The sequence below is a fragment of the Pipistrellus kuhlii genome, unplaced genomic scaffold (genome assembly GCF_014108245.1).
Source record: "Pipistrellus kuhlii isolate mPipKuh1 unplaced genomic scaffold, mPipKuh1.p scaffold_m20_p_1, whole genome shotgun sequence".
Taxonomy (NCBI): Eukaryota; Metazoa; Chordata; class Mammalia; order Chiroptera; family Vespertilionidae; genus Pipistrellus; species Pipistrellus kuhlii.
The window spans coordinates 186505671-186522247 of NW_023425404.1; the positions used below are offsets into that span (position 1 = coordinate 186505671).

Below are 16577 nucleotides of genomic sequence, written 5' to 3' on the forward strand. Positions count from 1 at the left end.
TAGAGAACTTGCTTTGATGGTTGCTCATCCAATTTGCCCCAGAGGCTATGTTCTAGTTACCATCTCTATTTCCTCTGTGGGACAGGGCCCTTTGACTATATTCCCACCTTAAAGCATCCACCTGGCTTCTGATGTTTAAATGTTGCCATGTGACCTCTATGTTACAAGTTCCTGTCATCTCTGCTGATCTCAAGGAGCCCAGTTCTGAAATGTCATCTCCTGAATTACAGGGAGAGCCACTACTAAATTTCTGAGTGATGTTGATACCTCCCTCACTAGAAAATTCCTTATTGCTTTGTTAAGTGGTATATTCTCTGAACTTCCTGTAGAACATATTCATATGCTGGGTTTTCCACCTTTGTATAGATATTTTCACTCTAGCACATTCATTTCTTTGAGATATTTAATCTCCTCTTACATTGTTAACCAAAGCAGTTATGGCATTTCTACCTAACTTGGTGTACCTGGCCATTGCTTTTGCCATTCTTCAAGATGACATTTTAAGTGTGTTTTCACCATCGCCTGGGTTCCTTGTATATGTTAAATCATGTATCCTGTGCTACTACTGCCAAATTGATAAATTCTCTCTTATTTATGTCCTACTTCCCCCTCTCTTCTTTACCCAGAACCTTCAGAATTCATTCCCATGCATACTTTCCTGGCACCTTCTGGTACTTCTTGGTTAGGTTCTATAGCTTTTTTTTGTGGTTGCTTTCCAATATTATCAGCCCCAGGAAGCCCCTGGAATATCCTATGTTGTGACTTAAACCTAATTATTGCCTGGTGTAGCCTGAGAAAGGTGCATTTTGTCCCACAGAGAGGAGTCCTCTGATGATCTCACATGGAAGGAGAATTAGCTTTCAACAAGGAGGAGTGAAGGTTTTTGGCAGGTTCACCAGGTGGAAAGGAATCTAGGGATTAAAATTTTTCAGGCCTAGCAAACTAAATGTCCCATCCCATGTGTCAGAGACCCACTATTTCCCAACCAGGGTGCTAACCTTGACATTTCATGCCTGCCTATGTGGAGAATTTAATCTTCTTTGAAAGTTTCCACTTGGCCTTATGCTACTGTTATATTTGAATCCTGGGAATGGCTATCAGATTTCTCTGTCTTCCCACCACAGTTACAATAATAAGGTTGTATTTAACCTTAGCAATGGCAGTTCTGAGGATTGGATAAGTTCCTGATTACAGTCTTTCCAGGCATTCAAACATTCATTTTCCATACTACATAGATCATCCAGCTTGGTTTTGTCAATAGATATTTTTCTTGTGCATTTTTTTCTGGGAATGAATGCAATTGAGCAAGCAGATAGGGTCTTGGGGAGAGATCCACAAAAGTCATAAGAGTCATCTCACCCCCCAAAACTTGCTATGACTTTAGGGACAGCTCTAATGGCTGTGAGACTTCTGAACCTTCCTCTGCCTTAGAGTCCACATCTATAAAATAACACGTATCCTGCAGGGTTACTGAAAGAATGAGGATAGGGGTAGGGTTAAAACACCATGGCAATGTATTAAAAAAAAGCACACGGGGCTGAAACTGGTTTGGCTCAGTGGATAGAGCCACGGCCTGAGGACTGAAAGGTCCTGGGTTCGATCCCAGTCAAAGGCATGTGCCTTGGTTGCGGGCACATCCCCAGTGGGGGGGGGAGGGGGTGCAGGAGGCAGCTGATCAATGTTTCCCTCTTATGGATGTTTCTAACTCTCTATCCCTCTCTCTCTTCCTCTCTGTAAAAAATCAATAAAATATATATTAAAAAAATAAAAAAATTAAAATTAAATAAAAATTTAAAAAGCATACGGGGAGGGGCAGGGAAACTAACTATGTCCTTCCTACCAATTTTCTCTATTCCACATGAATTTTAAAATACTAATAGGTTGAGCATATGTTTTTCAGATTGGTTAAAAAAAAAAAAAAAAAAGGGCGGGGGTAAGAAATGGGTTATAGCTAGCTTTGACATTTTTTCTCAACTCATTTCTTCACTGCAATTGAGAGTATCTGGTCGGTGGCTTCCAGTTCTAGAACTGGAGTTATAAAATAGTTGGGTTCCAGTCTTGGCTCTGCCCCTTACCAGCTGTACGATCTTGATTGGTTTCTCAAACTCTCTCGAGTGTCAGACTCTCCTAATGCCAGGGTACCACCGACAGATAGGATTTTCTAACTGGGACTAATCGCTTCTCCTCTCTCAATCTCCTAATCAGAGGGGCGTGAAGGCCTTTGGAGGTAATCTGCTTAGCAGCCGCTCCGATGCCATAAAAGCCTGGAAGAAGAGTGGGGCGGGCCTGGAATTCCCGCCTCCGGTGCGTGCGCGCTCACGTACGCACGCACGCACGGCACGCTGCGGAAGCGCGTACGCAGGCCCAGCCCTCGTCGCCGCCGCCATTTTACCTCCTGGTTCGGGCCGCACGGTGTAGGCTGTTGTAGCGGGAGGGGTAGGGGCCCTCCAGAGTTAAGTAGCTGCCGTCGACTGCGCCGAGAAGGCCGCCCGCTTCTCTTTCTTACTCCCTTCGTGGTCGCACGCTCGAGGATGTCCAAGCGGCACCGGTTAGACCTGGGGGAGGATTACCCCTCCGGCAAGAAGCGTGCGGGGACCGATGGGTAAGTCAGGCCGGGGGCGCGAGGCAGCGGCTCGGGCTTTGTTGGGCTTCCCGGTCGGGGAGCGGGCCCGGGCCAGGGCCGGGTTTGGCCGAGTGGGGGCCCGGAGCCCGGCCCTTTGTTTTCCTTCGGGCTGGGTTTCGTAGGGCGGGTCGGGGAGAACGGCGCCACCCCGGGCACTGGGCCGGGCCAGGGTGCGGGGGGGATGTGTTGTGGCGCGGCCACCGCCCGGCCCAGTCGGGAGGGTGGAGAGGCCTGTGGTGGCCACGAGGGCGCCTCTCCCCGGATTGAGCTGAGCAGGAGTCCCTGGGAGCGGGGCGGGCGGGAGGAAAGTGCGGACCTCGTGGCCTGGGATCCCCGGTGAGGCCTCGGGTGTCCGGGGAGGGGAGATGGGGCGGCGGGAGTATCCCGCACTTCTCCGCCGGGGCGGCCGGGGACCGGGCCGTGGGGGCCGGCGGGGGCCGGCGGGGGCCCGCGGGGGCCCGACCCGGAGGAAGGAGGAGGAGGGCGGGAAGTGAGAGCCGCGCGTGGATTCTCGGTGGCTGGGATGGGGGTGGCGGGAGTTGAGTGAGGCACGCCAACGGGGGAAGGGAGAGGAGAGGAGGGGAGAGTTGAGGGCCGGCAGGGAGAGACGGGAACGTGGAGTGTGTGTGCCTGATGGGGCTGAGAGGCTGGTGACTTGGGGCCTATTTCATACTTTGGCGGGAGAGCGCGTGGCTCCGTCCATTCAAACAGTACAAAGTAGACACCGGGCAAACTTCCGCTTTCTGCCCACGCTCCCGCCATCTCCTGAATTTCCTGCTTTGACCCAAACAGTGGCTACTGGGCACTCCTGGGATAGGGGTTAGGAGGCATCGTAGTTTTTTTTGTTTGTTTGTTTGTTTGCCAAGAAGTTCCTTTTTATTTTTTTAAAAAAGTTATTTCTACCCGTCCCGCCTCCATTCGTAAATAGCTTTTGAAACAAGAAGACCCTTTAAAAAAAAAAAAAGGTGTTTTTTAGTATTTCTGGCAGGTTATCGCCTGTGGAGAGTTTGAAAGTGCAAATACTATTGAGACTCGTGGTGTTTCAGATTCCTTTCCCTTAGCGTTTCATGAAAGGTACAGGCGAATTTAACAATTGCATCAAAATCATTTCTTGTTCAGTGTGAGCTTTTTATTCCTGAAGTCAAGGTATTTATTTGGATAATTCCAGCAAAGCCACAAAAGGCTGGGTGTCCAAATACTTTGCACAGTTTTATGGTTTTCTTGTGTGTAGTTGTTTCAGAATCGCTGTTTCAGGTCATCTGCATAACTTGTGTAAATTTTTCACCCAAAGCCAGGACAGTGCTTTTTTTGACACCCTCCCTTGTGTTGAAGCGGAAGTATGTAGCATTGTAACCGTGTAAATTTTTTTAGTTTACAATGCTAAACTTTAGTCTTTCCCTCCCCCCAAAAAATACACACAAAACTTTATAGAGTTGCTTGTCATAGGCTGTTTAGAATTGGAAGTGACTTTAAAAGAGAGTGCAATCAAGTCCCCTTCGGGGATGAGAAAGGGAGACCCAGAGTTGTTAAGGTGGCTTATGCAGACTTACACAGTTCATACAGCTGGATTTAGATCCTTGATTTTTAATTTTCATTCTTAGCCTCTTTATTACAGCACACATACTATGACTAGTTAAGAGTCATTAAAGCCTATTTTAGGGACATTTATGATGGATCAGTAAAGTGGGGAACACTTCGTTTTTTTGTTCCTGTGAAGCAAAATTGTCATCTGGCTCAGATGCAATTGATGTCTGTCTGTCTGTGCACCACTAAAATGCTTTTCTTTTTGGCATTAGTGGTCCCAGTGCACATGGGTTGCTCCTTTTCTCTTGCAGGAGAGGTAGCTTTCTAGGCCAAAGGTGGTGGTGACCTTATGATTGATTCTCTTGGTTATTATATGACTTCTGCCTGTAATAAGGCCCAAGTTCTGAGGTATTGTAGAGGGACATTTGTATAGTTATTTCTGTGTCACATGAATATCATCTCATAAAAAGGAATTTTCTTTAGCAGTGAGCTTACCACGTTTACTAGTGCTCGTTTTTTTCCCCATGTATGTTTTATAATTTAAAAGTCACTTTTGCCCTAGCAGGGATGGAGTGTCAGCCCTTGGACTGAAGGGTCCTGGATTTAATTTTGATCTTGCAGGCTGATCCCTGGCCCTGGTGGGGTACATGTGGGAGGCAACCAACCAATGTGTCTGTCACAGGGATGTTTCTCCCATTCCTTTCCCCTCTCTAGAAATCATCAAAAAAAATGTCCTCAAGTGAGGAATAACACACACACACCCCAAAAACCACTTTTGTTGACTGTCATGCAGTCTTGCAGATTTTTTTTTTTTTAAGCTTTAGTATTAGCAGGTGGTTTTATCTGAGAGGCTTGTCAGTATTGTGAACTTCACTGCCAAACACAGCTGTACCATTTCCCCAGTACTGAGAAGGGAAGGTGATTGATCAATGGGAGACTTCACTCAGATTCAAGCTCCCAAACTATATACAGGATGGGGCTAAAGTAGGTTTACAGCTTTGAACATGCAAAATAGTTTATTCTTGTATTATTTTCCATACGAATAACTATAAAACTACTTTTTCTCCAGTCTATAGATTTATTCCCGAGTAGCTTTATTTATTCCTGGTATATTTTAATTTTGTGGTCAGGTGGATAAGTTAAAGGTTTATGATAGAAACTGACCTCATCCCCCCCCCACATTGTTCCACAAGTTTATACGCTTAACAAAAAAGACAATTTACTGTTGAAGTATGGGAGAAATTTTTGAAAAATAGGGACATTTTTCACTTTGATGTTAGTTTAGATTAGGGGTGTCGAACTCAATCAGAGAAGGGGCCAAAATCTAAAATCCAGCCTAAATCGCGGGCCGAATGGTTTACTGAACAGTCATAAACTGTCATTGTGATGGAAACGCAGCGGAGTGCAGTGATGACAGCGCGGTGCGGGCCACATTGCAAGGCCTGGCGGGACAGATTTGGCCCGAGGGCCTTGTGTTTGACACGTGTGGTTTAGATGTTTTGTATGTATAAGCAACAATCACTACAATCCTCTGATGTAGGTGAGATTACCGTATTTTTCGGACCATAAGACGCTCCTGACCATAAGACGCACCAGTTTTTAGAGAAGGGAAATGGAGAAAAAAAGATTCTGAAACAAATAGTGTCCTAAAATATTTTATGTGCATTAAAACCCAACATCACAGTCATAAACACATGTAATCAACCTTGTAAAGTAAACAGCAGCATTTAGAACCATTTTAGAGCTGGGCAAGCACACAGAGACCACACAGAGCCGGGCAAGTAAAAAAACTTTTTTTTTTAAAAGTATATGTGTAGGCTATATTTGGACCATAAGACGCAGGGACTAAAAGTGCGTCTTATGGTCCGAAAAATACTGTAACTTGCTCCATATATGAAGATATAAACAAAAAGGCAAAGAATATGAAATTTTCATCTGATTTAATCCTCTGATAAGCTTTTTAAAAAGATTGAATATTTTTTCATCAATATGAATTATAATATTTAATATAATGGATGTTGTTAAAATATGTTTTATTTATCTGGAAATATGTCAAACTAGAATAGGACTACATTAACCTTTTCATTGGCTGCATTGTATTCTACTTGTGAACCAATTTCCTGTTTGATGCTTTGGTAATTTCCTAATCTATCATTTTGTAAATGAAAAGTGTGATGAACATCCTATGTGTACATGTTTGCACACTTACATCCTTATGAGAAGTTTCTGGAAGGAAGATTATTCTAATACCTGTTATTCCATGTGGAATTTTAACATGGTATTGTAAATTTAAAAAAATATATCGAGTGATAAGCAGTATTTCATTTAGTTCTTGAAATACCCCACAGGACATATGAGTAACCACTTTTTAAAGAGAAAAAAATAAATAACTGGTCATCTAGTTAGCTTAATTGCTGAGCTAGGATTATGCTGAGAGAGTACAGAACCACCTGTTCAACAACTGTCATATTTCCCCCTTGCCAGTATTGTGGCTAAGTGATTATAAAGCACTGCTTTGATAGTTTTAAAGCATTATACCTCAACTAGTGTATCTTCGTAACAGTTAAGCTCCTTTATAATAGCCAGAATTTGGAAACAGCCTAGGTGCCCGTCAGCAGATCATTGGATCCAAAAACTATGGTACATCTACACAATGGAATACTATGCTGCCATAAAGAAGAAGGAATTCTCATCATTTGCAGCAACCTGGATGGAATTGGAGAACATCATGCTGAGTGAAATAAGCCAATCAATGAAAGAGAAACACCACATGACCTCACTCATTTGTGGATAATAAAGAGCATTATAAACTGATGAACCAAAAGATAGATATAGAGACAGTAAAGCAACAACCAGATTGTCAAATTACAGCAGGGAGGGGAGGAGGATCTGGGGGAGATAATAGATCAACCGAAGGACTTGTATACATGCATATAAGTACAACCAATGGACATAAAACTATGGGGAGGGAGGGGATATGGGAGAGGGAGGGAGGGGGGCAAAAAAAAACATTAAAATATGTAAAAAATAAATAAATAAATAAATAAATAAATAAATAAAAGCCTAATTTGGTCTAGCTATGTTGGCTTAGTGGATAGAGCATCAGCCAGTGGACCAAATGGTCCCAGGTTCTAATTCCCGTCAAGGGCATGTGATTTGGTTGCAGGTTCCTCCTGCCTGGGCCCTAGTCAGCTTGTGTGGGAGGCATCCAATCAATGTGTTTCTCTCACATCAATCTTATAGCTACACTGCCGCGCACCCCCCCCCCCCCCCCCCGCCCCCCCAGTCTTTGAACCATTTGTGGCTACAGTGCTGCTTATTTTGCTGGGCTTATTTCTATTATAAACTGTTCCTCATTCACATTTTGGGGACAATATAAATGCTTATTTAATTAATGAGCACCTTAGACCAGAGGCAAAATGAGAGAAGCAACGAAGGGATAACTAATGGAATGTTTCAAAGATAGGCTAGGAAGCTCAAGATTTGAATTGATACTTTTTCTTGTATGTTTATTAAGTTGTCCCTTTTTTTCATTGAAATCCTCTTTGTGCCAAATGCACAAAGTGGATTTCAGCTTATATGTCCTATGGTGTGCATTGGGATATATGTATGTGAATATAACTGAATTCCCGTGGAATAAATTCTTCTATACTAATAATAGACAAATTTGTAGATTGATCATACCTCCGTGATGCCTATAGCCAATCAGGAGTGAGTATGCAAATTAACCAGACAGATGGCAGACCTGTGGGCAGTGTGCACATTTGCAGGTGCCAAGCAGCCAGGGACAGGGTGGGATGTCTATCCGCCCTCTGCATAGCTGGGGCGATGCAGTGGGCATCCCTGGGAATGCCCAACTACTTCAAGCCTGTGGTCAGGGTCCTGGGAACACCACTGTAGTGCCCGGTCCTGTCAGCCCACCCTGAGGGCAGCTGGAGTTCGAAGTTCTCTTGGTTTGTGCAGCCCTTGGACCAGAAATGGAAACCAAGGACGCGGAGAGCACCAGGAATTCTGGGAATCTTAGTTCTGGTGGCAGCCCCTGGACCAGAAGTGGAAGCCCAGAGCTAAGGGAATTGTAGTTCTTATGGCAGACTCATTTTGGGATTTCTAGACACTAGAACAAAATGAGCCTGGAGGGGGTGGAGGGAAAGTAAAGATGAGAGACATAAGTAAAGTCACAATATCGAGGAAAAATTTAAAGGGAAGATATCCTGCAACTTCTAGGAAATCTCCACCAATGGAGCAAAGAAAAAAAAGGTCTCTATTATTCTGTGAGCACCAAACCAAACTGGGTTGAGGTCTCAGACAATTTGCTCATATGATTGCAAAGACAGAAACCCTTGGATTGTACAGGGCTCCCCTGAGGGCTCCAAGATTGGAGAGGGTGCTGGTTGGGCTGAGGGACCCACCTCCCATGCATGAATTTTCGTGCGCCTGGCCCCTAGTATATATATAAAAAGCCAGCAATGGGAATGCTGTAATGATTCCTAGCTGACACCCACTGTGGTCAGTGAACCAGCTCGAGGGGTGATGGGGCCAGCTGGCCAACCTCATCCCTAATGGGGCCCCACCACCCTATCGGCCCACAGCTCCTCCTCTGCTTGGCCTCCAATCAGGGGCAGGGCTGTCTGGCCAAACTCCTGCTGCCCAGCCCTGATCTGCTCCGATTTGGGCCAGCCTGGCCGGACCCAACCTGTGCATGAATTCATGCACTAGGCCTCTAATTTATATACCATATTTTTCGGACCATAAGATGCACTTTTTTCCCCCCAGAAGTGGGGGGGAAAGTCCCTGTGTCTTATGGTCCAAATATAGCCTACACATATACTTTAAAAAAAAAAAGTTTTTTTACTTGCCCGGCTCTGTGTGGTCTCTGTGTGCTTGCCCGGCTCTAAAATGGTTCTAAATGCTGCTGTTTACAGGGTTGATTACATGTGTTTATGACTATGATGTTGGGTTTTAATGCACATAAAATATTTTAGGACACTATTTGTTTCAGAATCTTTTTTTCTTCATTTCCCTTCTCTAAAAACTGGTGCGTCTTATGGTCCGGAGCATCTTATGGTCCGAAAAATACAGTATATTTGGGCAGGACAAAATCAAATAGGTTAGTTTATTTCCGTAATTGGGAACCATCCTTCCTTCTCTTGGGTTGAGCATTTTAGCTGTATTCTACCAATTGGGGGTTACTGTTGCCCAGTTGATGTCATATTACAGAGAATTAATGCTCTTCCACTTTGCTTCTGACTATTAGGGTATAGGAAATTTGTATGTTTTGAGTGTTATGAATAAAGAGCAGTGACATATCTAGTGGCTTGTGTCATAGCTCCATGTTGTCTATTTCAAGTCTGTGAACCTTGTGGCAAGCTTGTCTGCCATAGGACTTGGTCTGAAGTAAACTGGATTTGTAGAATGAATAAGCGTACATTATTTTTAAATTACTGTGTTAGGGATCATCTGTAGTAACTGGAAGTAGATACGAAATTTGACTTTAAAATTGGCCTAGTTTCATATAGTGCACATCAGTACAATTTTAAATAATGTAGTGTACAGAGGTTTACAAAGTCCTTCCAATGTTTTATTATTGCTTTAAGGATATCTTGCAAGAGTAAATGAAACAAGAATAAAAAGTTTTAATTTTAGTTTTTCTTATACAGCAATATATGCTTATTGAACAAATTTGGGAAAATGCTGAGAAGTATAATTCATATTACTGTAATGTGAAGTGGAATTGTCTTTGTATTCTTGCTAACGTTTGAACACAATGTTAAGTGCAAAAAATACCTTTTTACATACTTGACGAGGACTCTGGGAGTTTTTTATGTCATCCTTTTTATCTTTTTTTCTCTTTTTTTTTGCCTTATTGGCTTTTATCTTTTTCCCACCCTGCGCTCAGTATTCAACTTCTACCTAGAAAGGGATTTTATTTTACTAGCAGAAGTTTGAGTTCTTGTGTTATCTGATGGTTAAAGATTGTGAAGAGACTGTCCCTTAACCGAATTTGAGGTGTCATCAAAAAAGGGGGAGTGTGTTTATGCACGAAGCATGGAGAGTCCTTGGTTACAAGTTTTCTTTTATTTTGGTACTTAGTAATTCATTGAGTTTTATATCAGTGTTTGATTTGTTTGTTGGACATTTACTTTGTGAATATAACACTGCTGTGAACATAAATTTTGCATAAAATTCAGAATGTGGATTCTAATTTTCTTTCTTTTTTTTTTTTTTAGGAAGGATCGGGATCGTGACCGGGATCGTGAAGATCGGTCTAAAGATCGGGACAGAGAACGTGATAGAGGAGATAGAGAGCGGGAGAGGGAGAAAGAAAAAGAGAAGGAATTGCGAGCTTCCACTAATGCTATGCTTATCAGTGCTGGATTACCACCTCTAAAAGCTTCCCATTCTTCAGCTCACTCAACCCACTCAGCGCATTCAACACATTCAACACATTCTGCTCATTCAGTACACACAGGACATGCAGGACACACTTCAATTCCACAGTGCATCAATCCGTTTACCAATTTGCCCCATACTCCTCGATACTATGATATTTTAAAGAAACGGCTTCAGCTCCCTGTTTGGGAATACAAGGATAGGTTTACAGATATTCTGGTTAGACATCAGTCCTTTGTACTGGTTGGTGAAACTGGGTCTGGTAAAACAACACAGGTGAGTTACTGTATACCATGCTGTAAGTCTTATTAATGTTTAAGTTTATTGATATTTATTTTATCCTCCTGGTCATTCTCATTGTCTGCTGCCTGGAAGGGTATCTTGAAAAATGGCTGCTTTGGTGTTTCATACTTTTTAGTGACTTTCAGAGTGTGAATCCAGTAGGGAGTACCTATTTTTCGGAGTCTGTGAGGGAAAATAGCAGTTCTGTGGGTTTTGTGGTTTTTTTTTTGGTGTTTTTTTTTTTCCTGGTTTTGTTACATTAAGGATGGCAGAGTGGTGATCTCCCTCCCACTTTGACTCTGGGGTAGTACAAAATTCAGGTTAAGGTTTATTTTCTAGTGCTTGAGTGAAGAAATCTGAACCTATGAAATGGTTTCCACTTTTGTCATTCTTGCTTGTTTCTTTGCATTGATCTGTGTTTTGTTTAGTAATTGTTTTGAATCATGTGATTATTTATTTTTAAAATGGAAGAGCTAAAGTTTAAGTCTCTTTATTATTCCTGACCTCCGTCCACCTATATAACCCCCTACACACATACTCACCCACATAGAGCTAAACACTTCTTAGTATCGCATTAGTAATACATCCAGGGCATTTTCACACATGAGTGAGCCATTTTTGCTGGGTCCATGTTATTGACATCTAGGCTGCTCTAATGGCTGGTTTGTATGAGCAAATATTACCTATAGGATAAATTCCCAGAAATTGGAATTGCTGGGTCAGAGGATTATTTGTGTAATTGTGATACATAAAGCCAAATAGCTTTCTATAGGTAACATATCAGTTTATCTTTCCATGAACATGCATGATAGCGTATATGGGAAACCATTAGTGTGTTCTACTGAGCTAGAAGCTTGACAAATCTGATAGGTGAAAAATTAGTGTGATTTTAATTCACATTTTCTTGCTAAGACTGAGATTAACCATATATTCATATGTTCTAACTTGATCCATCAGTTAAAAATTTCAACTTGTAATTCTTGGCCATTGTAGGAAATTTGGAAAATTCAGGGAAGTGTTGAAATGAACTTAATGATTACTTGCAATTATTAATATGTTGTGTTTCCTACTGGCGTATTTTCCATGTTACTTACCTATGATACATGCTTATATTTAAGCATACTGCATGTACAGGTTATCCTTATTTTAAATTACACATGCCACAAATATATCAATTTGAATATTTCATGGAAGTATTTTGAAGGCCACAATAGCAATTAATGTAGGAAAGTCTAAACCATAGTGATTTTTCTTTTTAAATAAAGGAAAACTTAGTGTTGATATTAGGAACTGAAACTTGGTTTAATTTTATCACCTGACAAATTTAAAAAATTAAATACATGAAAAGATATAATTCTGAAGCTTATTAATATAATAGTATTTTTAATCAATACAACTAGCTTATGTCATTTGCATAGTATTAGCATCCATTTAATTAGTTAAAGCCAGGCACTGTGTACTTGGTATGTATTATTTAAAATTTTCAATGTTTCTGCAAGGAAGTTGTTAATCACCATTTTATGGATGAGCAAAATAAGGTTTAGATTTATGAGAATATTAGAGAAATTTAGTGGATTTTCCTGGGTTACATAGTAGATTTAGATGGGCTCAATACTCAATTTTTTCCCTTTGTCTCGCAGCCTTAGTTGTATTTATTTCATATTGCTATTCTGTGGTCTTTAATGGTTAAATTTTATTTCAAAGATGACTTTTGTGGGGGTTTTTTAAGATGAGTTGAGTAGCAGTTAGTGTAGAGAAAGGTCCAGTCAACTCAAAACAGGCTTATGATTACTTTGATTATTTTTTTTGTTTGTTTGGAGATTTAAAATATTTGGATACTTAGGATTGCAGGGGATTTGAGAGGAAACTGAACAATTAAATAGTGAATTTCACCCAAATGCTTTTTGGTATACTCTTAGTAAACTCAGAACCATTAAAAGTAGTCAGGCATTTTTTGTTTATCTTACTGTACCTAGCAGAAAAATGAAATTCTCCAAACAGAATCAAATAATGACTAACTTGATTGAGATTCAATAAAGACATTTTACATTGCAATTCAGTATGCACATGTGGTTCCCATGTATAAGAAACTAAAACTAGTTCAGCTAAGGGACAGTATGAGCAATGGCACAGGTTTAGAGAATGGAAAGCATTGTATGCGCTGGACAGAGTGTAGGATGTTTAGAGTGAGGTGGGGTTGGTGAGATTGGAGCAGTAGGCTGGGCCTTAATATATCTTAAAGTAGATTGTGGCACCATCAGCTTTTCTTTTTTTAAAATCTTTATTATTGAAAGTATTACACATCCATCAGAGGTTTATAATTAGAGGGTAAAGACAAGGATTTTTACAAAATGTCCTGTCTGGTAAGAATGTTGGTGGCAGACTACATAGAAGGTTAAACAAAATTTTCTCTGTATGGGGTAGTAGAGTGGAGAATTAATGATAGCTAGGAATTAAGGTGTAACTTTTTATTAAGTAAGGGGCCTGGGAGAAATTAATAAATATTTGGAGGAAGGTGAAATAGTTTTGGTTTTAAACTTTTTGAATTTGGAATAGTAATAAAATATTCTTCAGGTGGAAATGACCACTAGGTTATAGTTAGGATTAACATTTGATGTATTATAGGTACTATTAGAAATCAGAAGAATAAGACCACTCAAGATGATACTATATAAAACAAGAAGACTAGAGGGTTGAGGATCTGTTTTTAGGAAGGTGGTCACAAATGGAGGAAGGAAGGAGCTGAAAGAAAGAAATAGTTTTAGAACATCTGATCCCTGGTATGAATAGCCAGTAGCCTGCATATTTCAGGATCTATTTCCTTTCTCAATGCTATTTTTAGAAATATGAATAGATGGATTAATTTAGCGACTCTTCAAATATTGTCTGGGAATCTATGAAAGTCCTTGGAACTTAGAAAGTTCTTGGGATTTTATTTGTACACTTACAAAACAAAAGTATTGCAGAACATTCAAAATAGAAGCAGATAAAAAAATCCAGTTGTCTTCTGTTAACCTAGACATTAGAGATAAGCAAAAATGTGAACCATGTATTCTTGCTAGACATTTTTTGCTTTGGAAGATGTAGTTACTTTCATAGAAAATGTATGAATTTTTATTAGGAATTAATATTTTAACGTCCATTTTAATTTCCTAATACATAAATTTATTAGTTGTTTGGCATCCTTATTTTACCCCAAATTTTTTTTAAAACAGTTATTTTATAAAGAGTTTCTGAGATCAGAGGTTTAAAATGGCTGAAGTAGCCAGAACTGTTTATATTTTATTTTTAAAGTGGGAATAAGTGTTCCATTTCACTGGGGTGAATTTTAAAAACCTATGAGCATTCTTGCCTTGAGAATTTTGAAATAATTTTAAATAGCTTTAATTGACCAGTGAAATTTTAAAGTTTATTTATTTATTTAATTTTTTTTTGGCTTTATGAAGTACTTTTTGTGTTTGTGAGAGGCTTGCTGAAGACTCAAGTGACCACCTGACTGGTAGCTATAACGCACAGTGACCACCAGGGGGCAGATGTTCCTGCAATCTTATATCTATATATATCTATATCTATCTATCTATCTATCTATCTATCATCTATCATTGCAAGGAAACCACTTAAACTTTTTGGCCTGTAGATTTACAGACTCAGAGAGCCACTTCTCTTGTAGTTGAGTATTTTTATTCATTTATAATCCTTTAAAGATATGCATTGCCCTGGTTGGTTTGGCTCAAGCCTGAGGACTTGTGGGGCCACTCCCCAGTGGGGAGTGCAGGAGGCAGGTGATCAATGATTCTCCTCCTCATTGATGTTTTTTTCCCTTCCCCTCTAAAATAAAAATAGATTTTTAAAAAAAAGAAATTATTGTGTGTTCCTAGAGAAGTAGTGTAACCACACTTTTCTCTTTCAGATTGTCAATAACAATACATCCCAAAGTTATAGCAGTAACCTAACTAAAACATAGTAATAGTACAGCAGTCAGTATTCTTTAGATATTATTGTATAAATTCTATATTTTAAAAAATCCTCCCACATGTGTTTTTTTTTTTTAAAGCATTAGAATCTGATGGGTTTTTGAAAGCTTTGATGGAGATCCATCATGTCCTTGTTTCTGTGGATTCCCATTTAATGTAGAAAAGTACCTAGAGTTTTCCCATGTGTTTTTTTCCAGATAATGAGAGAAGAACCATGAAATTATAGACCTAGTAGCTTTTACTAATGATGAAATAGGGAGGAAATGCCCTGTCATCATGGCAGTCAACCAACTTGTGCTTGCTGTTTTTTCTTCCTTTCTCCTTGGTTGCCCTCCTTCAGGGAAATGCTGCTGCTGCTTCTCTAGTCCTGTTAAATCTATACAACAGTGACTGAATTGGCTTTTAGTATTGTACCTAAGGTGTTGCCAGTTTGTATACCTCTCCTAGATTCTGCTGGCTTATGAAACAAATTTGAATTGAATTAAAAGATAATAGCTATATAAATTATAAGTGGATATAATACCTAGTTTCCTGCATTTTTGTAACTCAAATTGTGTAGGAATTAAAGTTTTTTTGACTGTTTTTTTTTGTGAAACTAACCTTTGTTATAAAGGAGAATTTTTTTCTTAGTTGGATTTTCCCCCAGAGAAATGGTCAGTGGTAGAACTGTTGACACTGTATAGTAGGGGTGGGGAATCTTTTTTTTTCTGCCAAGGGCCATTTGGATATTTATAACATCATCCTCAGGCCATACAGAATTTTCAACTTAAAAATTAACCTGCTGTATTTGATCAAACATGTAATTAACTCACCAGTAATACCTTGGCAGAGCCAGACCAAATAATTTTGAGGGCCTAGTGCCACTATGAGCTGCATGTTCCCCATCCTTGCTCTGCATATTCCAGAAAGCTTAGTGGATCTAGCCTACTCAGGAGTACAGTTATGTTAGTGTTAATCAATGACCCTTCCTTGGCTTAGAGTGCTCATTCTGTTATAAGTTTGAGTCATAAAAAATAATTGGTGGTGTGCCTAATTGAATTTTGTGTTCAATTATTCGAATGTGGTAAAGTACTTAATGTTAAATATACTTGATATATGCAGGCAGAGTAGAATTAATTTAAATGTAAAATTATTTGATAGATTCCACAGTGGTGTGTGGAGTACATGCGATCATTACCAGGACCCAAGAGAGGAGTTGCCTGTACCCAACCCAGGAGAGTGGCTGCAATGAGTGTGGCTCAGAGAGTTGCTGATGAAATGGATGTGATGTTGGGCCAGGAAGTTGGTTACTCCATTCGATTTGAAGACTGCAGTAGTGCAAAAACCATTCTTAAGTAAGTACTATCTTTAAAAATGGATACTTTCTCTGAGTTTTCTGGTGGAGTCGCAAGTCACCCAAATTTAGAGTAGTCCAGAGTAGACCTTAGACTTATTAGATAGCATTTTATTATAGATTCTGTTTGTTGGTAGTAATACATGTTCGGTAGACTCTGACGTCCAAAAGTCAAATTTTAGTTGGTGCCAAGTTTTAGGTGAAATTTTATATCATTTAAATGTAATAGAAAAATAGACATACCTTAGTAAAGAAAGGGCAGTTACTTTTAGAAAGAATGATGTGGGATGGAATACTATTTATTTAGGGAAGAGGGTTTCTAATGTTAATTATATAGCTACTAGAAGCCTAGTGTATGAAATTCATGTGGGGGGAGGGGGGAGCCCTCAGCCCAGCCTGCATCCTCTCCAATCCAGGACTCGGGGGATGTCTTACTGCCTCTCACAATCTT

The 16577-nt window shown here is 40.1% G+C and overlaps 1 protein-coding gene across 1 annotated transcript in view; it reads left to right on the forward strand.

The window, feature by feature from the left end:
- Positions 1–2369: 2369 nt before the first annotated feature.
- The window catches only part of DHX15 (DEAH-box helicase 15), a 48203-nt gene continuing 33995 nt past the window's right edge, over positions 2370–16577 (forward strand). The window contains exons 1-3 of the mRNA XM_036419409.2: positions 2370–2602; positions 10375–10813; positions 15934–16127. Of these exons, the coding sequence (XP_036275302.1) occupies positions 2532–2602; positions 10375–10813; positions 15934–16127 (704 nt within the window). The 5' untranslated portion in view covers positions 2370–2531. The remainder of the gene's footprint in view (positions 2603–10374; positions 10814–15933; positions 16128–16577) is intronic.